This window comes from Miniopterus schreibersii (genome assembly GCF_964146895.1).
Source record: "Miniopterus schreibersii genome assembly, chromosome: 19".
NCBI lineage: Eukaryota > Metazoa > Chordata > Mammalia > Chiroptera > Miniopteridae > Miniopterus > Miniopterus schreibersii.
This window is the reverse complement of record NC_138119.1, coordinates 10,823,303-10,846,977: the sequence shown is the minus strand read 5'-3', so window position 1 is coordinate 10,846,977 and position 23,675 is coordinate 10,823,303. Positions and strand designations below refer to the sequence as shown.

At 47.0% G+C, this 23,675-nt stretch overlaps 2 protein-coding genes across 2 annotated transcripts; both read left to right on the top strand.

Moving 5' to 3' along the window:
- On the top strand, window positions 1-1,681 carry KPLCE (KPRP N-terminal and LCE C-terminal like protein; the record flags this gene model as incomplete). The annotated part of the gene is made up of 2 exons (XM_081122347.1): window positions 1-40; window positions 875-1,681. The coding sequence occupies exon 2, from the start codon at window positions 896-898 to the stop codon at window positions 1,679-1,681; it is 786 nt and encodes a 261-aa protein (XP_080978473.1). The 5' UTR covers window positions 1-40; window positions 875-895.
- Window positions 1,682-16,249: 14,568 nt separating this feature from the next.
- On the top strand, window positions 16,250-18,073 carry KPRP (keratinocyte proline rich protein; the record flags this gene model as incomplete). Its single annotated transcript, XM_081122342.1, has 1 exon — window positions 16,250-18,073. The coding sequence occupies one exon, from the start codon at window positions 16,250-16,252 to the stop codon at window positions 18,071-18,073; it is 1,824 nt and encodes a 607-aa protein (XP_080978468.1).
- Window positions 18,074-23,675: the final 5,602 nt, after the last annotated feature.

Genomic DNA, 23,675 nt, shown 5'->3' with positions numbered 1-23,675 from the left:
GATCACTGGTTTCTTCCAGCCTTGCTCCTGTCGGCAGAGGGTAAGTCTTGGTGCCTGGGATAACAACATAGTATGAAAGAGCCTTGATGGAGTTGGCGTGGAAAACTGTGGGATGACGGTGGTCAGGGCTGGGCATTGAGGGCAGCTGCTGAAGAAAGCTGATGGCAGTAGCTGGTAGGAAACGAGCCTGGAGGGTTGGAGGAGACGAAGAGGTGTGAGCTGAGCCATTAGGCCTATGGGACGAGGGATTTTCAGAGAACTAGGTCACCATCCTGTCTCTGAGTGCAGTTGTGCAGTCCTCGCTTGGATCCACTAATGAGATAAAGTGACAGTCTAGCTGATCCAAAGAGCAAATGGTGGAAACTTACTCAAATTTGACCTTGTTAGGCTCTGTCAGGCTCAGCTTGAGACTCATGTTGGCTTGGGGTCTATTGATTTGAAATTGCCTTCCCTGGAAACGCCTGGCTGGGCAGGAGGAAAGCAAGCCCCTCTTGAATGAATTGATGGTGAGGTAAACTCAGTGGGAAACAACAATTTCCCAAGAAGAATTCATCATGCAGACACTGAAGTGAGCAAGGGCAGAGGAGGCTTAGAGAGTTGGGCAGAAACGCAGATGTCACTCTTGCAAACCCTTCCTTTTCCATTGTGGAAACTGAGGCCCAATGGTGAGTGGCGACTTACCCAAAGCCACACAGCCACATGAAGGAACAAGAGCTGAGCCTAAGGCAGCAGAGTCCACCTGAATGCCAGGTTGACAGCTTCAGGGCCCCTGTGACCTTCTTGACAGGCTACTCCTTGCAGACCCCTCTATCCAAAGGGGACACTGCAGGTGCCCCTGAGATCTTCCTAGCTCTGACGAAACCTTTCTTTTCAGATTTTGCAAAGCTACAGAAAGATGTGTGACCAGCAGAAGCAGGCGCAGTTCCCTCCATCTTGTGTGAAGGGTTCGGGATTGGGGGCTGTGCAAAGCACCACAGTTACCTCTGTGAAATGCCCAGCTCCATGCCCAACCCCGTGCGCAACTCAAACCTGCGTGAAATGCCCAGCTCCATGCGTAACACAAACCTATGTGGCATGCCCAGCTCCCTGCCAGACAACCTACGTGAAATGCGCAGCTCCGTGTGCAACTCAAACCTGCGTGAAATGCCCAGCTCCATGCCCAACCCAAACCTATGTGGCATGCCCAGCTCCATGCCAGACAACCTACGTGAAATGCCCAGCTCCGTGCCCAACTCAAACTTATGTGAAATGTGCTGCTCCCTGCCAGACGTATGTGAAGTGCCCAGCTCCGTGCCAGACGACCTACGTGAAATGCCCAGCTCCCTGCCAGACCAAGACATACTATGTCCAGTACCCTTCTCCTAGCCAGACCTACTATGCTCAGTCTTCTGGAAGTGGCTCTGCCGCCCAGTGCTGTGTCCCTGATCCATGCTCTGCTCCCTGTTCCACCAGCTACTGCTGCCTGGCTCCCCGGACCTTCGGGGTGAGTCCCCTGAGACGCTGGGTCCAGCGGCCCCAGGACTGCAACTCAGGATCGTCTGGCTGCTGTGAGGATTCCGGGTGCTGCAGCTCTGGGTGCTGCAGCTCTGGCTGCTGCTCTGGGTGCTGCTGCTTGGGAATTATCCCCATGAGTTCCCGAGGTCCCGCGTGCTGTCACCGCAACGATGACTGCTGCTGTTAAATACAGAAAGACAGCTCCGCTCCCGAATTCGGTGCCTGCCCTCCCTTCAGCAGCCTCCCCGCCCCTGCCCCTCCCCGTCTGCCCAGGGGCCTAGGGCCCCACCTCTTTACCTCCCCACCCCGCTTCTCTATCAAGGCCGCCTGCCAGAGTTAGCGCGACCCCCACACTTTGGCAAGAATAAAGCTTTGGATGCAATTCAGTGACTTCCTGCCTGTTTACTCGGTCCCTGTTTTTCCACCCGAACCTCTTCTACCTTCCTCTCTAACTCTTGCTTGTCGACTAGAGGACAGGCCCGCGCTGACATGACCAAGCAGCCCGAGCTGGTGCAGTGCCCGTGTGGGGTCCCCATGCGGCCTTCCCTCTGCAGGCCCACAGGATGTGAGGGTGGAGATTTGAAGGGTGAAGGGTGCTTCTTGCCTGCCCTCTGGTTGGCCTGAGGGGAGGGCTTGGCCATGTCGAGGTCCTCATGGTAGCGTGTTCTCCGAATGTCAGTAAATGCAAAATTCATCTTCCTGGGTGTTGAAGGAAAAGTGAAATCACATCTGCTCAGGAGGCTCACTGGACGGCGTCCCTGCTGCTGTGTGCGGGGCTCGAACTCATGGTGGTGGATGCATTACATTTTCTCATCTGGTAGGCTTGCCTTCCCGAGGTCAAAGGGCAAAGGCCCGAGGGAAGAGGCTAGGACTCCCCGAAGCAGGTGGCCGTTCCCTGCCAGCCCTGGCGAGGTAGCCTTGGGGGTAGGTGAGAGCTCTCCGCCAGGGAGGTGAGCCTCGTGGGACAAGCACCTGGGCCCGAAGGCCAGTGACCCTTCCTCAGCAGCATGTTCTCCATTGCTTTGCTAACTCTAGAGGCTTTGGGGTGGCTTTTTATAACTAGAAACTGTAAATACACATTAAAAATATAGGAAGAGAGACAACTGTTGTTCAAAGCAACCCAATAAGGGCTGGGACATGAGCACAGGAGACAAAACTTTTGGCAAATGCATAAACAAATGAATGGACAAGAACAGGCGGTCTCAAGTTCTCCTCTAAGCAAGCTCCACTGAGTCACCCTGGGACATGCACAGAAGGTCATCTTGACTGCTGTGCTGCCTGCGAACATCTAAATCGCCTGAGGCTGCACAAATCAGACCCCCTCCCTCCCTCCCTCCAGCCCCACGAACTCACAGCCTGGTCACTGGACACTCAGAGCTGGGGACAGCCTGGCCCAGGACCGTTCTTTTCTCTTGTATCATCAGGTGGCACCTGAGATGTAGGAAGTCACATGCTGCTTATTCTGCAATTAACACAAGCATGTGATGCTTTTTATATTTATTATTTAAAAATTAGATAAGTGGCATGAACTGTGGAAAATGTTAGTACAGAAATTTATGGATAAAAATTAAACGTTACCTTTCGACTTTCAATTCCATACCCCTTTCCAGGGGTAACCTTACTGAGTTTGGATTACATCCATCTATATTTTTGTCTAGGAATCACTTATCTATAAACCATACAGAGCTAAACATTTCCTGGTCTAGTGTTTGCAGAGAATGGCATCCCAGAAGCCCAGCCTAGAATTGATTCTCATGGTTTGGAATTTTATGGTTCTAAAGTAAACTACAATGAGAGAGAGTTTTCTTGATGGATAAAGTTATGAAAATATGTAACTCAACATTACAAATGCCTATTGTCCCTCAGCTCCTCCCACCTCTGTTCTTGTCCCAGCTCTGCCACAATTCTTTTTGTAACATTGAATAAATCACTTCACCTCTGTGGGCCTCCATTTCCTCCCCTAGAACATGAAGAAGTTGGACGAGACAATCACTAAGGACCTTTCTATCTCTGACAGTCTAGTTCCAATTCTTTGAACCTACCTCAAAGTTCAGAGAAGTATCTGTCCAAGAACATAGAAATGGGGTACAGTTTGATAGGTAACTAGTTCCATCCCTTCAATGGGCATAGAGAGTCGGGTACCCAGGTACGATGACAGCTCCTCTGCTGGGCTCTGTGATTGACAAGAAGGGAATATAGGCCAGGTCCTCAGACAGAAGTTGGCGTGGAAAATAGCACAATCAGATATCATTGTCATTGGTGTAACCATCTCCACCCAGCTGATGTTTGCTGACAACTTGATTAGTAAGGTGACTGTGTGAGGCAGGTGGGTGTTGGAGGGGGCTGGGCCACAGGGGAAAAGAAAGGGGGTGGAATAATATATACAACACCAAAGGGATGGGAAAGATTGACAGTGATTAATATTCTGAGATCCTCATGGCCAGCCCTTGTGTTCAGCTCACATGGATGGTCTGCTGGGACACCTGTTCATCTTAATCTCCTGGACCGGGCTTTCTGTAGGAACTAAGAAGTAGGTTCCATTTGATTTTATGTCCCTAGACCCTGACACAAAGTGGGACTCAATATATTCTTGTCAAAAAAAAAAAGAAATGAATTTGCTTATTTATGTGCCTAACCTATGGGAATTCCCTGGATTGTCTGAATCCAGTGTGATTACCTAGGGAACAGTGGAGAAGGTTCATAGGCATAGCTTCTATGGACTTCTCAGCCAGAGAAATGTCAACTTGATACCACCTACTGCTCATTGAGCCTGTCCAACCACCAGACTCAGATCCTGCTTGGGCCAAGCTCTCCACCCTCCGCGGTCCAGGTGAAGGGGCCTGGAGCACAGCAGTGAGTCTGCACAGCTGGTGGCCTCTGGTCCCGCCTTACCCTGCGCTAGCCCGGCTAACTCCGCAGTCTGCTCCAGGAGAGCTCCCACCCTGCGGGGGCCTGGGCTCTGACCTTTGCCTCCCCCACCAAAGAAAGTAAGAAAAGAAAAAGTTGATTTTACCCCTAGGGCAAAAGCAGGTTCCTTACTCTGCTATAATCTCTCTAGTATCTATTTTCTTTCAGTTTCCTTTAGCTGTGCATTTACAGAAATGCTGCATTAAACACATGGACTATAGTTTCCCAAAGAGGACGCCTGTTTCTAACAGCTGCATCCTTCGTGTCACACCATGAAGGAATGTGGCCTCAGAAAGTGCTGCGTCTTTAAAGATCTGAGCTACTTTTTCAATAGAGATCAGAGAAAGGATCCACATTATTTCCAATGCTAATAACCTTCAAATTGTCACACAGTTTCACGTACGTGGGCTGTTTCTGGGCCATTGGTTGTTTAATGCAGCCATCTCATGACACAGCTATAAAAATATTTATTGATGTTTATCACTGATGTAGGAACAAAACCAGTGAGTATCTACTACGTGCTGGACATTGGCTGGGTGTTTTCTCATTATTTAAATTCAATTATAATAATAAAAATTCCCTACAATAGGCAAAGGATGGGTATCCTACCAGTTCCAACAATCTAAATGCTAATCCCTTTATAATATAAAGCGTATCAGATAAAGTTTACACTTTAAGTTCCCCTCAGTGTGGTAGAGTGGAAAGAGCACAAGTTGTGGAGTCAAACGCTTCTAGAGTACAAGTTTATCTTTACTACCTGCTAGTTCAGTAAGCAGTACCTAAAAAAATGTTTAATTCCCTTTTTAAAAAATTGTGGTATAACTGACATATAGCACTTTATTAGTTTCAGGCATAAATAAACATAATGATGCAACTTTTGTATATATTGCAAAATGATTACCGCAATAAACCTAGTCAACGTTAGTCACCATAAATGGTAACAAAAGTTTTTTTCTTGTGATGAGAATTTTTAAGATCTGCTGTGGTTATCATGCTGCATATTACATTCCTGTGACTTATTTATTTTATAACTGGAAGTCTGAAACTTTTTGACTCCCTTCACTCATTTCAACTCCCCCTCCCCACCACTGCTGACCACTAATATGTTCTCTGTATTTATGAGCTTGGTCTCTCCCCTCCCCTCCCCTCCCCTCCCCTCCCCTCCCCTCCCCTCCCCTCCCCTCCCCTCCCCTCCCCTCCCCTCCCCTCCCCTCCCCTCCCCTCCCCTCCCCTCCCCTCCCCTCCCCTCCCCTCCCCTCCTCTTTTTCCTTCCTTCCTTCCTTCCTTCCTTCCTTCCTTCCTTCCTTCCTTCCTTCCTTCCTTCCTTCCTTCCTTCCTTCCTTCCTTCCTTCCATCCTTTTTAACATGCCCATATAAAACTTCTGTAATATCAGTTCTCCTCAGTCCAGGCAGAATAATACCTAGTAAAACACCAAAACGTGAAATAATAATATTAATCAGAATGGTAGTAATAGTCATTGTAGAAGTAGCTACCACTTTTTGAGCTCCAGCCACATGTGTGGCCCTGTGCTCCGTGCTTTAGAGGCAATATCTCATTTTTTGCTTACAGATGAGCAGAACTATGGTCCCTACTTGGCAGATAATGAAACTATAGCTTAGAAAATATAACTCTCTTAAGATGGCCCAGCTTGCTCACAGAGTGGTAGAGATGCCAACTTACGTCTCCCTGACTCTGAAATATTTCCTGCCCGTCTTTAGTCAGTGCCCAGCCCCATGGCCACCTCCAGTCTTTTCCTGCCGTGGCCCAGCTCTGGGGGTGGTGGCTGCTGCCTGAGGCACCGCAGGCACCGCAGGTCCCACCGCCATAGACACCGCACCTCTGGTGGCTGTGGCAATGGCAGTCGCCAGCAGTCTGGGGCTCTGGCTGCTGGCCTCAGCCTTGAGGGCTCCCAACAAGCAGGGTGGGAAGAACCAAGCGCTGGCGGCCCTCCCAGCCCCCAGCTCCTCCCCCCTCATTTTCTCAGCTCTGGTCCTGCCGTCGGGGCTGCTGAAACCTCCCAAAGAACCCTTCTGCTTTCCCCCATTTCTGGCCCCCTCCTCTAGTTACAGAATAATAAAGCCTTCCGCTCAGCCCACATGCTTCTGGCTTATTTTTGCCAGCAGGCCCCCCGCAGCTCATGTTAGCAAGTGGAGCCTGCCCTGCTGGGGACAGAAGCCTGCTGGGCCGAGGCCTGGGCTGTGACCTCCCCTGCAAGCAGCCGGGACCACTCGAGGGTCCCCGTTTCTGGCTGAGGATGTTCACCTCTGCAGGCACATTGAGTGTTCTGCAAATTTATACCTATTCCTCTACTTTATTTTTATTAATAATAGCACTAATAATGCTTCTAATTACTAATATTAAGCGATGGATTAAAAAGTGCTAGCACCGCCTTAGCCGGTTTGGCTCAGCGGTTAGAGCGTCAGCCTGCAGCCTAAAGGGTCCCGGGTTCAGCTCCGACCGAGGGCGCCTGCTTTGGTCGCAGGCTCCGGGTGCGTCACCAACACGCACCTGGGAGCAAGCCCGGGGCGCTTTCGGTGGGAGGCCGGCGAGGGCTGCGCGGCAGCATTGGTCTGGAAGCTTCCCGAAGCTTCCGGAAGCTTCCCGAAGCTTCCCAGCGCCTCCTAGGATGCTGCATATAGAGAGGCCCTTTTATAAATGAAAAACACAGGAAAATGGATACTTTGGGCTGTTGTACTTACGATTGGAAATAAAGTATATGAAATTGAAAATGAGATTTGGATGAAAACCTTTTTTTGAATAAGAAGTAGTTTTGGTGGGAAAGAGCAGAGTGCGGTGTGCGGGTAGGAACATGTGGTTAGAGGTAGGATACTGTCCACATCTCAGCTCTCATTTCAGTGGGTTCTTGGTTCTTTTTATGTTATTAAAATGTGCAAGTGAATTAATTAGTGAACAGACAGACAGATCGACAAAATAAATAAGTAAGTGGGTCATGCACGAGCAATGATATGGCAGCGTGTCTGGCCCAAGGATTCTGACTTCTCCCATTTGACTGAAGTCCTGGTTTTCCACAAAAAGTGTGTCATATTCATAAGTTATATAATGTTCTCATTGATTCTCACAATTTTTGAAAATATATAATTTTGATTCCCTTTAATTTTACAAATAAGAAAATTGAGGTTTATATAAGTAAACTAATTTGCCCAAGTTTACACAGTAAGAACAAAGCCAGATCCCTGTGGTATCTGTGCCTTTTACTGCCTGGTCTCCTCTGGTCTCCTCTCCTCTCTTTCTCTGCACCCCTCCTGGGCAATCTGATCTGCTCCCGTGGCCTCAGTGAACATTGTCATGCTGATGTTTAAGAAGCTTCTCCTAGAGTGCCCTTCATTGACCCCTAGATCTAAAATAGCTCCCTTGTCATTCAAGCACTCACTCAAACACGTCACTGCTTTGTTTTCTCCGTTTCACTAATCACCAACCCAGGGCCTCTTATTTATTTACCTTTCCTGTGTCTTTCTCTTCCCACTTGAATGTAAACTTTATGAGATTCCAAACCTCGTTACCTTGCCCAGTGTCCTCTCTTTAGCATCCAGAACGGAATCTTGGGGTTGCATGAAAAATATGTTCTGGCTACGTAGCTCTCAGGTCAATATTTAAAGTCCATGTGTGTTTTCTGAGCCTCCAACTGCTTCATTTAGCTGCCTTTCAAGTTTCATCAGTTCCATTCTCATCTCAAATTCAAAGTAAAATAAACCACCATTCTCCAGCCCTTCATTCATTAAACCACCTCCCTGTGGAATTTCAACTTGGTGAACAGCATCTTTATCTGCCTACTTGAGAACCTGAAGCTATTTGGTTTTATTCTGTCTCCTGTGATCCCATCCCCCATCTCTTGGGTGTTTACTGGCTAAGGAAAGGCTGACATGTCATTAAAATAAATGATACTCAGGCAATGTTCCAGAACGTTTTTTAGGAAATACTGATTATTTCACTTTAAGTAGATCATTTTACATGTTTTTTTACATTATTGAGAATAATCTCTCATTGTTGCTGTATATGCATTAGAGACATGTATCATCTCAATGAAATTCTAGTTTGTATCCTTAAGTTGTTAACTTTTCTGTTCTCAGTGCTCTCTTCTGTCAAAAAAGCTAACACAATCACATAAGTCATAGGGTAGTTGTGAGGATTAGATGAGTTACTATGTATGAATAAATAAACCTCAGGATTAAATTTAGGTCAAATATATATTTAATAAGCTATCAAATCTCTAAACTGGAAAGTAGTTTACCTTTGAAATCCATAGAAAACAAATAATTCAAAAGTAAAAGTTTAACCTCTAGCTTTACTTACAATTTAATGAATGAATCTCATCTTCTTTCTAGTCAACCCTGCCGAAGTCTTTCCCGGTATCTTATCAGACAACCAAATCTTTTAATTGGCCCCTAGGACTTATTGCTAGACTGATTTACATAACACCTTCAACAAACATTTAACACATAACACATAACATAACACATTCAACGCACATTTAAGGTGCGTGAACTGCACTTTCTAGGGACCTGGCTTTTTGCTGGGCACCGTCTTCTGCCACCAAGATGCTCATTATCTAGTGAAGAAACCCGACACATCAGCAAAGAAGCGCAGTATTTGTAGGTTTTATAAAAGGAGATGTTGGGGACCCAAAGGTGACCCATTTCACCTGAGACAGTGGTGTGAGGAGAACCAGGTAAGACTGATGGAGACAGTAGTGTTTGAGCTAAATGTGATCTTTAGCTCAATATTAATATGGGAAATATTAGGAGATGTTTGGCATACACTAGGAACAGAGATGGGTGGGGAGAGAGGGGCAGGAGAGAGTATTCTGAGCAGAGGAAAGAATTCTGAAAAAAGGCAGTGAAATGAAACACCAGACTACACTGGGAGCAACGGTGAGGAGTTAAGATGCAGCTGAAGGCTTCTCAGTTACCAAAGAAGATTAGTGTTTGATGTAGCTCTGCCAATGGGTCCCCTTTACTGTGTTCTAGATCATTGGATATCGATAACCCAGTGTGCTATATTGGTCACGTTCCATGAAGCTGAGGATCTGGTTAAGCAGGAATTTCCATTTGCTACCTTGATGATTAAGAGTTTACTATGATTTAAAAAGTAGTTGGTTTAGTTCTGTACTTGTCTTAAAATTTTATCAGTATTGCAAGGTAGTCAGAAAACCTTTCAAAAACCCCAAATTCTCTGTACAACAGATTACAACTTGCCTAGCCTAGTTTTTATCCTAGCAATGAATATATATTTCTATATAACTGAGGTAACATTATCAAATTTGCAAAATGCCTAAAACACTTAAAGAAGATATATCTCGCTCTGTTTTGTGTCACTGTGTGCTCTGTTTAGTATTAACATTTCTTTGTTCTCCCTGACACAGCTTTTAGGTGTCCTTCTTTCTTCATTTATTAAACAGCCACATGGTGACAATCTGTGATAGTATTTTATGCCATTACCTTTACCCTAGTTGACACATAGGTACTCTGTGGTTTGAATACACATCAGGTCTGTTGAAACTGGGCTTAAGGAAAAACACCCAGTGGTACCCTGTGCCAAGGAAAAACCCTGAGTACTTCCATTCTTGAGGGTGGAGATCATAAGATACTAAGACTTTATATCCCTTTCAGGGATATGTTTTCTTACCTCCGGCTATTATAGTGATATGAGGGGAACTAAACTGAAAAGAAGCTTGTGAAATGATCCAAAGCTAGAAGAGTCTTATTGAATCTGTTGGAAACACACATCTTTGCAAACCGAGGGTAAATGTGAATGTCTTAGTTCTCAGGACCAAGGCATCCCTGAGACAATGGTAAACTCTTTTAAGGCTCAGCAAGCCAGGGCCCCAAAGGATTGTAACTCCTGAGAAAGGTCTCAGAGTTTAGTAAGACGTAGAGTGCATCTCTGTGTATCCGTAACTCACAGTAACTTTATCTCATTTTATATTTACTCCCCACGGCCTCTTCCTCTAGGTGCCTTGGCTTTAAGTTCCTGGTTCTGCCATTTCTAAGCTTGTGACATACAACAAATTACTTCCTTTTCAAACTTTTCTTTTCTCAGTTATAAAATAATGATAATAATATGTACTCCCACAGGGCTATTTTAAAGATTAAGAGAGTTAACATATGCCAAATTCTCAGCCAAGTGACAATTATATATCAAGTACTCAATGAGTCATCGCTAGATTTATGTGTGCTTTCAAGTTGCCTCCATCTGTTTTTATTAATGTGTCCACATGGACCGCTATCCCTGCTCCTCTATGTCTCTTTCACATGATCCATTCCACTCCCAACTTGTACCATTTACACTTCTGTATTTAAAAAACCCCACAACCTATAACTTAATATTTATCTTTTGCTCTATATTTTATTATAATTATATATCTCTATTTTTATAATTTTATAGATAACTATATATTCAGCTCTCTTGATATCTTTATATCACTTTTGTAAATCTCTATATCACATATTCCTAGATTTATATCATTATATTTCTAACCATTTATATTTTGCCCTACATTGCTATTCTAATAGCTCCATCTATCTAAATAGCCTTTATATCTTTCCCTAAAAGTAATGACCTCTCTTTGGAGATAGCTGCTGCCTTTAGCACATCTTTTCTGTCTGTCTATCTATCATCTATCTATCTATCTATCTATCTATCTATCTATCTATCTATCTATCATCTATCTATCTATCATCTATCATCATCTATCTATTTACCTACCATCTCTAATTCTCTATCTCTTTTTCTCCTCATTGCAACTTTTAATGTGGCTTTTATATTATCATATATCCATTTATTACATTTCAGTAGATGAGACAAATTAATTTATAAAATGCAGTATAATATATACATACATTAGACTTATATGTATGCATGAGTGTGCATGGGTGGGTGTATATTTGCTTGCATGAAAATTAAATTATTTAATCAACAAGGTGAAATGAAAACTATGCACTGGGACAGTGCCTGTTTCTGGAATACAAGGATATATACACCATGAGTTCTTTTCCTGGAGGGACTCATAGGTTGAGTGGAAGACAGGAATGTAAATAATCAGAGAACACATTATAGCTCTAATGATGGGGCGTGTCTAAAGTGAGTCATGGCTTTGGGGAGTCAGGAAACATTACAAAAGAAATGACATTGGAGTTGTTTCAAAGGATGAGCAACAGTCCCATGTGTGAAGGAGAGATGAAAGGACATCCCAGAAAGAGGAAATGACATTTGCAAAGGTCTGTCATAGTCAATATCAAGACATGCCTGGAGAGTGAAACCATAATATGGCTTCATTTGATATATTTTTTTGATGTTGTATGGGGTGTCGAAGATTGGGACCATTTTTTAAAGATCACTTATTGGTTATTTTTAAAGTTACATGGAAGAAGGAAAGACAAGAGGCAGAGGAAACTGTGAAGACTATTGCACCAGTCCATACAGGAGATCATGAAGGCTTGAGATACGGCAGGGACAGTGGGTATGGACATAGGGATATAGTTGAGAGCAATTATGAAGCGGAATGAACAGTGTGTGGGATTATATGTTGCAGTGAGTTAGAAGGAAGATCAAGGGTGACTCCAAGATTTCTAGATTTAGGAGGAGGATATTTATAAAGGGAGACAATGACTTATTTTTGCCCACATTGAGCTTGTTAAAGCCAAAAGCAAAAAGCCTAAAAACATATATAGGCTCTGAAATTATAATGCCACACTAAAGCTCATCTAAAGGGACACTTTAGTTTGAAGATATCTCCAAATAAGGAATGTCCTTTGTAAGAGTTTTAAACCTCCCTGGGGAAACAAGAGAATATACTATATCTACCTCTGCCTTTAGTAAATCTCAGTACTAATTCCATCTTTAACCAATGACAACTGTCCAATTCTAGGACTTTTCATATCAAAGAAGGAAGAACATCAGGAGTTAGATGTTTTGTTTTTTGGCCTGGAGACTAGGCTCTAAAGTCATAATCATACGGTTGAAAACTTTATCACCTAGCCTCACTGTCAGCTGCAAAATTTAACCCCCCCCCCCCCCCCCCCGCCCTCTTCTCTTTGGCAGGAGCAAGAAACAGGAAGTAACAGGAGTTGCAGGGCTCTTCAGTCTTTGGATTGAACAATATTAATTCATTCTCCAGTGGTTTAAGATACATGGACCAAGCCCATTTCTGCCATCTTTCCACTCATCTATCTACCCATCAATTAACAGATTCATATTAAGTGAGCAATCTAGAGATATTAAGTTGCATAAGATAGAGATTCCTCCTCCAAGAACTGCATATTCTATCAAGAGATGAGTAGGAGAGATACAGCCATTAGGATTCAGTAATTCACATTCTGGTTGGGCCAGCTGGTCCATGTTCTCAGCTTTCCTATTTCACTGCTTTCATGATTAGCTTCTAGGCCAGCATCAAGCCCCAGGGCTATCCAAGTACAGCCCCTTGGCAAATTGTGTGATCCAAGAAATAACTTCTCTGTTGTAGTGGAAAGAGTCTTTGTCTGGGATTAGAGCTACCTAGGATCTGCTTCCTCCAAGGCAGTCATTAGCTTTAGGTCTCCACATAGATTCATCTCTCTCTGGGCTTCAGAATCCTCATCTTGAGAGTGACAGAATGTGGCCAGATAATTCCTGGTGGTCCCTGCTGCTCTGGCATTCTGAAAATCTCTGACCCTACTCAAGTTGGGATGGTATCTGGACACCCTTTTGTAATGAGTGGTGGGATCCAGAACTTAGATTCTGAAATCAGGCTGATTTGGACAGAGGCTTCCTCATGGGAGGGATTTCATCAATGTAATTGGCATGTGCACCTAGGTCCCAAAGCACTTTCATTCCCGTTGTCAGATTCTAACTTCGTGAGGACCTGTTGAAGTGTCTTCACTCCCATCGTTCTGCAAGGAAACTAAAGCCCAAAGTGCAAAATGGTTAATTAAATGCTAAGTCCTTTAGGTTACTCATTTCATTTAATTTACACAATAATCCTATGACTTTTCTATTTCTTCTTTCTTTCCTCTTTCTCTTCCTTCCCCTCCTTAATTTTCTTCTGTCTTATAAGTAAGGAGCCCGAGGCTCATGAAAGTTAAGTAGGCTTTAGCCGTTAGCAAGTACTAGAGCTCAGGTTCAACCCAAACCTCTCTAAGTCTAAAGTCTCTGCTCATGAGCTTGGTCAGAATCTGAAATGCCTATAGGGCCTGGACAGTTACACAAATGAATGAAATTATCCAGGTGGAAGAATTATTTCACTTCCGTTTTAATTTCACCAAAGAAAAGAACACAGGTAAAATAATAAAAGGAAGTTTATCCTTTGCATTGCATCATGGATACAGTAAAAAATAGATGGACATTTACAGAACATCAAAGTATATGACCTACCTAAGAGCGGCAGATGTTAATGAAGTTGAGGTCAGGTGGACCCACGTATGCCAGATATTTTGATTTGAACAGAAAACTGGATGTCTATCATCTTTCAAAAAAATCTCTTTGTTTCTAAATATTAATGATTACTTACAAAATTATGTAAGCAAAAATGATTTAGGTGAAACATAAGAAGATATCCATCTGGACTGTATCTGGCTCACAAGATGCCAGTTCATTATTTGTGTCCTGCACGGTGCTGCTCTCTTGAAGGGCTACCCCATAGCACTAGCTGTGCACCTTCTGTGACGACTTCAGGCTGTCCAGCTGAGGACCGGGACACCACAGGCAGCCAGCCACCCAGCCCTGACTGCTGCTTGGTCTCCAGCTCCTCTGCGTGGATGTGAGCTATTGTGAATATCATTCTTGTCTAGATGCTTTGTCATAAAATAGCTGCCTTAATCCTCACAACAGCTCAGCAAAGGTTTCATATCTGCACTTTGCAGATGAGCAAATTAATACTCAAATCAGTTATAAAGGGCACACAGCTAAAGTAGCCAACCTGGGATGTCAGGATCGGCTCCGACCCAACCTTTTCTCTCTATACCTTCGAGGTGATTCTAACTGCTTCCAGTTAGGGAGCTTTTCTCCTTTTATCTCCATCTGGTCAGAGCGTCAGACAAGGAAGGAGACAGGGGCCTGGAGCCATCGTCCAGGAGAAGAGATACCTTTGTCACCCCCATCACCCTCACCACTAGCCCTTGTCAGGGTGGAGGAAACAGACAGGACGAGAGAAGAGAGAGAAAACAAGAACCTGCTCCTCCGTTGCCCAGCAGCCCTGGCACTGAGGCCAGACACTCCCACCCCTGTAGGTGACTGCAAGGACAGGCACAAAGGGAGGGGACCAGCTGCTGGAATGCCAACCTGGGTGATGAGCCAGGCAGATGCCAACCAATTGTCTCATGGTCTGAGCCAGGCCCAGAGCCCTTTATATAAAGACAGCCCTCTGTCCAGACGCCTCAGCCTGAATGACTGCTTGCCTTGAAGAAGGTAGGTCTGGGGGCTGGGCCCTGGAATTGGGGTGGGGGTGATGCTCAGGGGGTGCTCAGATTCACAGGGGTGAGGCATAGTGAGGGGAGACGCTGGGAGCAAAGGAAGAGCGGGAGAGCAGCCCGAGGAGAAAAGTCCGGTGGACTGTTAGGGGACATGAGAAGAATATCTGTGGAGTCTGTGTGAAGAAATGGGGCACTGAACTCTATTTACCTTCGATAACTCTGGCCTCATCCTTGGGGACCATTTTCCGTCTTCAGGACCTCTCTCCCTGGAAAAGATGCATTAGTAATCGCATCCCATGAACAGAGCTGGGTGTAGGAGGGTTACCTTCCCCAGGGGCATATGTATTTAGATGTTCTCTATACATGGAGAATGGAAGGCTTTGCCCTTCACGGGAAGCATTTCAGTATTTCAGGAGCTTACTGAGAAGGGTTTGGTTGGGTGAGCTGATTGTCAAACCAGCCTCCCTGCTGTGCTGATCACAGGGCTGCCGGTATGTGAACAGGTGGATTTGGGGAGGGTGGGGGAACTGCCCTCTGTTTCTCCCTGGCTGGGTGTGGTGTTGGACAGTGTGCCTGTGTCCCCCACGTCACATTTGTCATGCTCCTGCTGCATGGGCTTTAAGTGTGGCTGAGTGTCAGTCTCCTAATCAGGAGGTTACCCCTCTTAAGTGATTCCACCTGCCTTTCAGAGGGGCTGGAGAGTGACCTTTCTGAAGCTGGCAGCAACCCTCCAGGGCAAGTTGTTGGTCCCGAGCCTTTCCAAGGCTGATGTTTTGTATGTGCGTGTTTTGTGTATGCCCACAAGGGCCAGTTTAAACAAATTCACCTAAAAAAGATTGAATATAGAGAAACAGACGTTTTATGTTGAGTTTGAGCTGCCCGATTACTAATTGGATTCTTTACCTTCCAGTGGATGCTTTATTGCAGACGAGGCTTGTTCTCATATATGCATTTTTTCATGTTTGCACAGTAAATGTGTGAGGAAATTCAAGTTCCTATGGTGTGGAGTCCCCACTTTGGACAACAGCCTTGGGAGCACGGGTTACCTCTACTTCCATAGAGCTCCCTCCCACCACTTAGGACCCCAGGAGGTGATAGGAACCCTCTTGTTATTAGCATCTTCTTGTGCTGGACACTGGATGCCCACCCTCCAGGGAAAGAGCCCGGGCACCTGCAACCCTGACTGTGCTGTTGAAGTTATCTCAGATCAGGACCTCGGTCAGGTAGTTTGGCAGATGCAAGGGAGTCCTCTTGGGCAATAGTCACTAATCTTGGGTCCAGACAACTTAGTAAGTCTTCTCGAAGGAAGGTCGAGGGTAGGGGAGGAAAGGTCAGGGAAGAACAGGGTGTCTTCCTCTCGGTCCTGGCCCCTCCTCCCCAGCTCTCACCCTCCTAAAGCTTGTCTTTCTACCCTCAGGTCTGCTGACCCTTCTGCATCGGAACCATGTGTGACCAGCAGCAGATTCAGTATTGCATGCCGCTCCCCCAGTGCTGTGTGAAGGGTTCCTCCTTCTGCCCTGCCCCGTCCCCCTGTCCCCAGGGCCAGGTGGTAGTTCAAGCCCCTTGTGGGATGCAAATTGTGGAGTGCCCTGCACCATGCCCAGTTCAAGTTTCCCAGGTGAAGTGCCAGGCTCCCTGCCAGTCCCAGACCACGCAGGTGAAAGGCCAGGCTCCAAGCCAGTCTAAGACCACACAGGTGAACTGCCAGGCTCCATGCCAGTCCCAGACCACACAGGTGAACTGCCAGGCTCCATGCCAGTCCCAGACCACACAGGTGAACTGCCAGGCTCCGTGCCAGACTGAGGTGTGCTACGTGCAGTGTGAAGCCCCGTGCCCTGTTCAGACCTGCTACGTAGAATGTGCTCCAGCGTGTTATACGCAAACGCGCTATGTGGAATGCCCAGTCCAAACCTACCTATCCTATCCAGCTCCCCAGCCTGTCCAGACTTTCATCCCGTATGCCCCTGCATGCCAGGCTCAGGGAAGGTTCTCCACCCAGTGCCAGTATCAGGGCTCCTTCAGCAGCTGCGCCCCCCAGCGTCAGTCCCGGGCTTCCTACTGCACTTATGCGCCCCAGGGCCAGGCCCAGGGCTCTTACGGCGGCTGCCCCGCGCCGCGCCGCGCCAGGAGCGCCAGCAGATGCCCCCCTCCTCGCCAGGTGCGGCCTTCTTACCGCAGCTGTTCCCCGCCGTGCCAGATGCGGCCTTCCTACCGCAGCTGTTCCCCGCCGTGCCAGATGCGGCCTTCTTACCGCAGCTGTTCCCCGCCGCGCCAGATGCGGCCTTCCTACCGCAGCTGTTCCCCGCCGTGCCAGATGCGGCCTTCCTACCGCAGCTGTTCCCCGCCGCGCCAGATGCGGCCTTCTTACCGCAGCTGTTCCCCCCGCTACTATAGCAGCTGCGAGCCCTCAAGATGCGCTTCGGGTTCCTATAACTACTGCACCCCACCCCGCCGCTCGGAGCCCATCTATAACAGTGGCTGCGCTCGGCGTCCGGCTGCAAGCTGCTCTCAGAGACGCGGCCCCAGGTGTCGCATAGAGATCTCCTCGCCCTGCTGCCCCAGGCAGGTGCCCCCCCAGCGGTGTCCCGTTCAGATCCCTCCCATCCGACGCTGCTCTGGGAGCTGTGCTCCGCGGCCCTCCTGGGGCTCCTCCTGCCCGGAGCTGAGACCACGCGCAGAGCCACGTCCGCTGCCAAGCTTCTGTCCACCGCGGAGTTTTGACCGATGTCCGGAGCCGCCGCAGCCGCGATGTCCGATTCCTGCCCCGCGCCCATACCCGCGCCCCGCGCCCTGCGCCAGCCCCGAGCGCCGCCGGTGTTCGCCCCCTCGGCCGCTGAGTCCCGAACCACGGCCAGCCCCGCGGCCAGTCCCGCAACCGCGCCCCATGCAGCGTGCGTTTCCAGAGCCACATCCACAGGCCTGCGAGCGCCCAGAGCCTTGTCCGGAGCCCATCCCCCTGCCAGCGCCCTGCTCCAGCCCAGAGCCGTGTGCGCAGCCTGGGCGCTGTCCCAGCCCGTGCTGGGGCCCAGATCCAATGCCACGCTCAGGAGACCTAGGCTGTCGTGAGTCCCGCCCGGGCCGCCTGGACATCGAGGCCCCCAGCTGTGGCCCAGCTGCTTACTACCCGTGCGGAGAGAGCGGTGCCAGCTATGGACCTTGCGATGTGTTTCCGGAGCCGCGGGGTCAGGGTGCTAAAGGAGACCAAGGAGGCGCCTCTGTTGGAGTGAAAGGCGGGGCCTATGCTGGAACCAAGAGCGCCTATTTTTAAAGGCAGCTGGCTGAAACATTCCCGCCTCCTGCCCCGAAAATGCTCCTTTCCCAGCAGCCGCAATGTCTGTGTTCTTGTTTACAGCACTCCAAAGGTAGTCGGAGGCTCCCTGCTGCAGGAGTGGTGTGCAAACTCCTTTGCATGTCATCATGGGACCCATGCCTGGGTCTCAGAACCTCTGCAGCCTCACATCCGACTCCTCTCCTCTGTGCATCCTCAGTTCTAGCCAGACCAGTCTCACCACCCGGACACGTCCTGGGTGTTCCCCAGGACATACCTTAGATGTCCCTGCCTCTCGGTCTCTGTTCACCACCCCTCCCCCCATCCCGGGGCCACTGCTTTGCTACTCCCAGCATCTGAAATCCAACCCATCTTTCAAGACCTCTTCCTCGGAATCTTTTCTGCTTGTTTCTACTCACAGAAGTCTGTTCTGACCTCCTCGAACTCACTGAATCGTCCACACCATCCGCTTGGGAAGTGCCTTGCAACATCTCTCCTGAACTATTTTATTTTTCAGGTGTGTCTGTCTTACCTGCCTAACTAGGTTGTGAACTCCCATTTGAGTGGAGTCAGAATGTCCCTTAATTCCCTTGTTTCTCCTGGGGCAGGCAGCTACTCAGCAAGGCCTGTGGGTTGGCAGCTTGAGCCATGATCTGTCTTGATGGGCAACCCCAAGGCTAGGACAAGAGGAGTCCATGTAACAATAAAGATGATGCTACACTCAGATCCTGAGTCTTATGTGATATCTGTTTGTTACTCCTTCCTGATTCCCTGGGATGAGCTTTTATTTGTTTCCTTTATTATTTTTCTTCTTGGGTTTATTGTTACCTAAGGCTAAATTTTCCTTAGACTAGCCCAGGTGGGCTGCTTTGTGTTTTCTGTCTCTCCTCAGTGTCCCTGGCCCCTGCTGGGAAAGGATGGATGAAAAGGCACACGGAATGAAGGAGCAGGGAAGATAAGTCCTGCTCCTCAGTCTAAGGGCAAAAGTCATCAGGCCTGTGTTGGTCAGGTCACCCAGCTCTGCTCTGGGGGCATAGTCACTGCCGTGGAGTCAGAGGAGAAGAGAAGGGATCCCTCCTAGGCTGTCTGGGATACACAGCACAGGATACACTTTCCTTTATTTCAGAGTAAACTATTTGCACTTTTTTTTTGGACATACTAGAAAAGGGAACATCTGAGGCTGACTCTGAATTCCTCTATTGCTCCCAAATCCCATTAGGCATGTGAGTCTTGGCAGCATGAAGGTGGGGCTTGGAGGGGTAGTAGAGCCAGGGGTGTTTCTTCCTTCCACTCCCTTCAGATGAGTTAAGTGCTGGCTGAGGAACTAGTGTTCCTGCAGAGATCCCTGCCCCAGAGGGAGAGAGTGCTCGAGGCCACCAGGATGGAGGGGAGGCAGCTCTGGTCTGGGCCCTGAAGGTCTGATTCAGTGCCCTCCTCCTCAAGGTCCATAACCCCAGAGGGTCCCACAGCTCCAGCACCATCACTGTGCAACACAGCCCCAGGGCTGGCTCTGAATTTGTCTTTCCCTTGCCCCAGGGATCTGGTACTGTAATATCAGTGGCAGAGAACCCAAGAGACCACCTGGTAAAACCCTGTGTTGTATAAAGAAAAACTGAGGCTCTTCAAGTGAAATCCACTCATTTATTTATTGATTCGCAAATACTCACTGCTTACTCGCTAGGAAGGCACTGGTAAAGGGACAGACAGGAGCCTCTGAGAGCTTGCGGCCTTGCACACTGGTTCTCAAAGTGTGGTACCTGGTCCAGCAGCATCAGCATCACCTAGGGCCTTGTGAGAAATACAAATGCATCACCCCAGACCTACTGACACAGAGTCTTTGGGAGTGAGACTCAGAAAGCTGTTTTGGCCTGTCCTCCAAGTATTTCTGATGCCCAGTAATAGTTGGTTGTAACTAGTTTAGTAAAATATCTTACACAAGTAGAATATGAACATTTTACATATATATTTGACTCTTGAACACTGTGAAAGTTAGGGGTGCTGATTCATTTGCAGTCAAAATCTGCAAATAACTTTTGACTCACTCCACAACTTAACTACTAAGAGCCTACGGTTGACTGGAAGCGTTACCAATAGCATAAACAGTCCACGAACATGCATTTTGTATGTTCTTTATTTTATATACTGTATTCTTACAATAAATTAAGCTTGAGAAAAGAAAATGTTATTGAGAAAGTCAGAAGTAAGTGGTACATTTATAGTACTGAAAAAATCCACATGCCACATGTAGGTGGACCTCCATAGTTCAAACCAATGTTGTTCAAGGGTCAACTGTATAAATAAGTAAATATACACACACAGATACACAAACACACACACACACACACACACACACACACATGCATATACACATATCCTCCAGTGTCTACAAGAGCCCAGCACACTGGCATTATCTTGCCATTTTGCACAGCTGGAAACCTAAGAACACAGGATATTTGTGACTTGCCAAAGCCATACAGCCATTAATCCAGCCATTTTTCCAACACAGTTTGGGAGTTATCTCATTTACTGAACAGATTAATTTCACCAGCACTACACTTGCCTCCTCCTGAGAACCCAGGTTGCTCTGGGACTGTATCTGCTCTGTGGCACATGCCCCAGGGGCTTGGCAGGGCCCAAATGGCTCCCACAGGATATTCCTAGGTTTCCATTGTCCAGGTTCCTGGGTGGATGTGGAGAGAACAAGATGGTGAGAGGCTGGGAAGCCCCAGATTCTCATTAGGTCTCTCCCTCTGTTCTCTTGAACACACCCCTGGATAAAGACCCTCTTGTCTGGAGGATGAGCGGAAAGCAGTCCACCTCCTCCAGGTACAGAAGAAACACAGCCCTAGCTGTGAGAGAGGGACATTCACACCTAAGAAGCCAAATCCCACCCCCATCCCCCTAACCCTGGGACAGGGAACAGGCTCTTTATTGTAATGATCCGGTGACCTGCATTGACCTCCGAGGATATACTCTGGTCGCAGGGATAGCTAGGCCTGGAAAGGGGTTGAATGATGGGGGAATAGAGAAGTCTCTGGGTGAATCAGGCTGGGACTGAGCCAGGGAACCCCAGATGAGCTGGTGCTCCTCACAGGGAGAGCCAGACTCAGTGCCATCTCTGAAGCCAGAGAAGCTCTGGGCCCACATTCATCTCCCCTGGGGCTAGTCTGATTGGCCTTGAAGGTCCTCCATTTCCTCAGGCAGAATGCCCAGCCCTGAGCCTCCAGACAGGCCCACAGTGAAAAGTTACAGCCTATTTGTAGCAGTTCAGAGGAAATGGGTATTCAGGAGTGTGTGCATCTGCATGTCCTTCTGTGGGCCTTTCCATGTTTCTTTGTGTGTGTCTATGTGACTGCTCTTTATGTCTGTCTGCTTTAAAAGCTTGGGAGTTTTAAAATGCATTTGACAATGGGGACTGTGACCTCAGGAGCATGGTTTAGGATACCCTCCAGTCCTTCAATACTGACCCTTCTCAGTCATCCCTTCCACTCCCACCTTCCTCCCTAGTTTTGGTATATCTCTCCTTTATCTAGGCATTACCCAAGCATTAAGAGGGAGACATTCCACATCTCATAGTTTGTCCTACAGACTGGAGCAGCCCCGATGAGCAAGCAAATGGAACTGTCATGCATAAGGGAGTAGCTCAGCTGTTAACAATGGAACAGATAGGTGGACAGAGGAAATCAGAAGCCAGGCAGTACACATGTGGACACTTCCCTGACGTATAGAAGAATAGTCAGGTGGTGACCAAGACTTCGAACAGGACTAGCATACTCCTGATTTCTGGCATGGTTGGACATCCCAGAGGATCCACATGCCTGTGGCCTAAGACTAGTTAGGGAGACAGACAGGGTGATGCACTTCACATTCATGTGACGATCCATGTGCTTCCCTATCATCAAGGCCGATCAAACTCATTCCTCCAAAAGATGAAGCTTCCTGACTTAGAAGACTAAACTAGAAGTATCTAGAAGCCTAGGAATTACCCAAGCTGTGCCAAAGCCACCCATCACGTTCGTCACCACATCTAGTCATAGGAGCCTTGAGATGGGTTCACACCTTCCCTCTGTTCTCTAGTGCTCTATCTGTCAGGAAGAAAACCACTCATCAGCTTGTATCAACACATCCATTTATTTGACACTCTGTAGGAACTGGGTGTGCTTGGTTCTGGAAACACAGTGGTGAGCTAGGCAGGCACTGTTTTGCTTGCATAAAGTCTGAGGGACAACAGAGTCTGTGAGAGCTTCCACATGGGAGGCACAAGGTATCATGGAAGCCCATAGAAAAGATGCCTGAGAGGGTCAGGGGCCTAGAGTAGGCAACTACATCAAAGATATGAAAAATAAGGGGGAGTTATTTAATGAATGGAGGAAAGAGCAGAGTGGTCCTGGCAGAGAACAGCAGGTATAATGTCAACATAATGGACATAATAACGGTCAGCCCCAGGCGGGGTATTTCCTCCTTACTTGACCATCCTTCCTGGTTCCTAACACTTGTATGGTCCCAGGAATCCATCCTTGTCTTGCTCTAATGAACTTTCTTACCAACATCTTAAAGGAAGACTTGATAAGAAACCGACCTGAATTTAAGGCGGCCTCAACTTAAGGGAAAATTGAAGACTAGAGGTCTAATTCAACATGGATGAGAACAATGGACTTAATCTGACATGATAAAATGTAATTAAGATAAATGTGAAGTTCTGAATTTAAGGTGAGTGGGTGTGTATTTAGCCACATTTGTGGAGAAAGCTTAGTTGGTTAAAATGGGTCAAGAGTGAGCTTGTCTGTGGCAAATGGTGATGAACTCTTGCTCTTAACAGGCACAATAGTGTTGCTCTGCTTGGCCCAGACAATGCACACCCAGGCAGCATGTTCAGCTCAGGTAAAATGGGAGTGAGGCTATAGGATGACGACCTACTGTGCGCCAGCCACCAAATGAAGCAGGAACCCCACATCCTTCCTCATACTCACAATTTGAAAAGGTCCTATTATCTGTCCCAATTTATATATAGTGTCATACACAAACACACACAAAAAAATCTCATGAGGTTAACTAATCTGGTCATACATCTAAGACCTGATAATGCTAGAATCCAAACCCAGGCTTATTTTGCTCCCAAACCTGGTATACCTTCATCTGGAAGGAAGAGTAATGTTGTGTTTTAAAAGGAGTTGCTTCCTTGCATTATTTGAAAGGTTTTCTTTAAGAACAGGTAAAACTCAAGAGCTTAAGAAGTCCCATGAATGAAAACCATAAAACAAAGATTCTGGCTAGAAATAAAGAAAAGAATTAATAGAACTTTGTGAAAATAGAATGTACTGTTTATCCACACATTCAACAAATATTTATTCGAACATTAATTCAGTTTGTAGTATGTACCAGACACTATTCTGGATGCTTGGGTTATATCAGTGAGTAAAACAAAGACCCCTGTGTTCACAGAGATGATATTCTAGCAGAGAAAAAAATTTGACATTTTTAAAAAAACTTAGAACATATTTAAATATAAAAACTACTTTGAAAATAAGAACAAACATAGCAATGGTGATGGTGTGGGCAGGCATCCCAGACAGCATAAGAAGGGCAGGGGGACTGAGCTCTG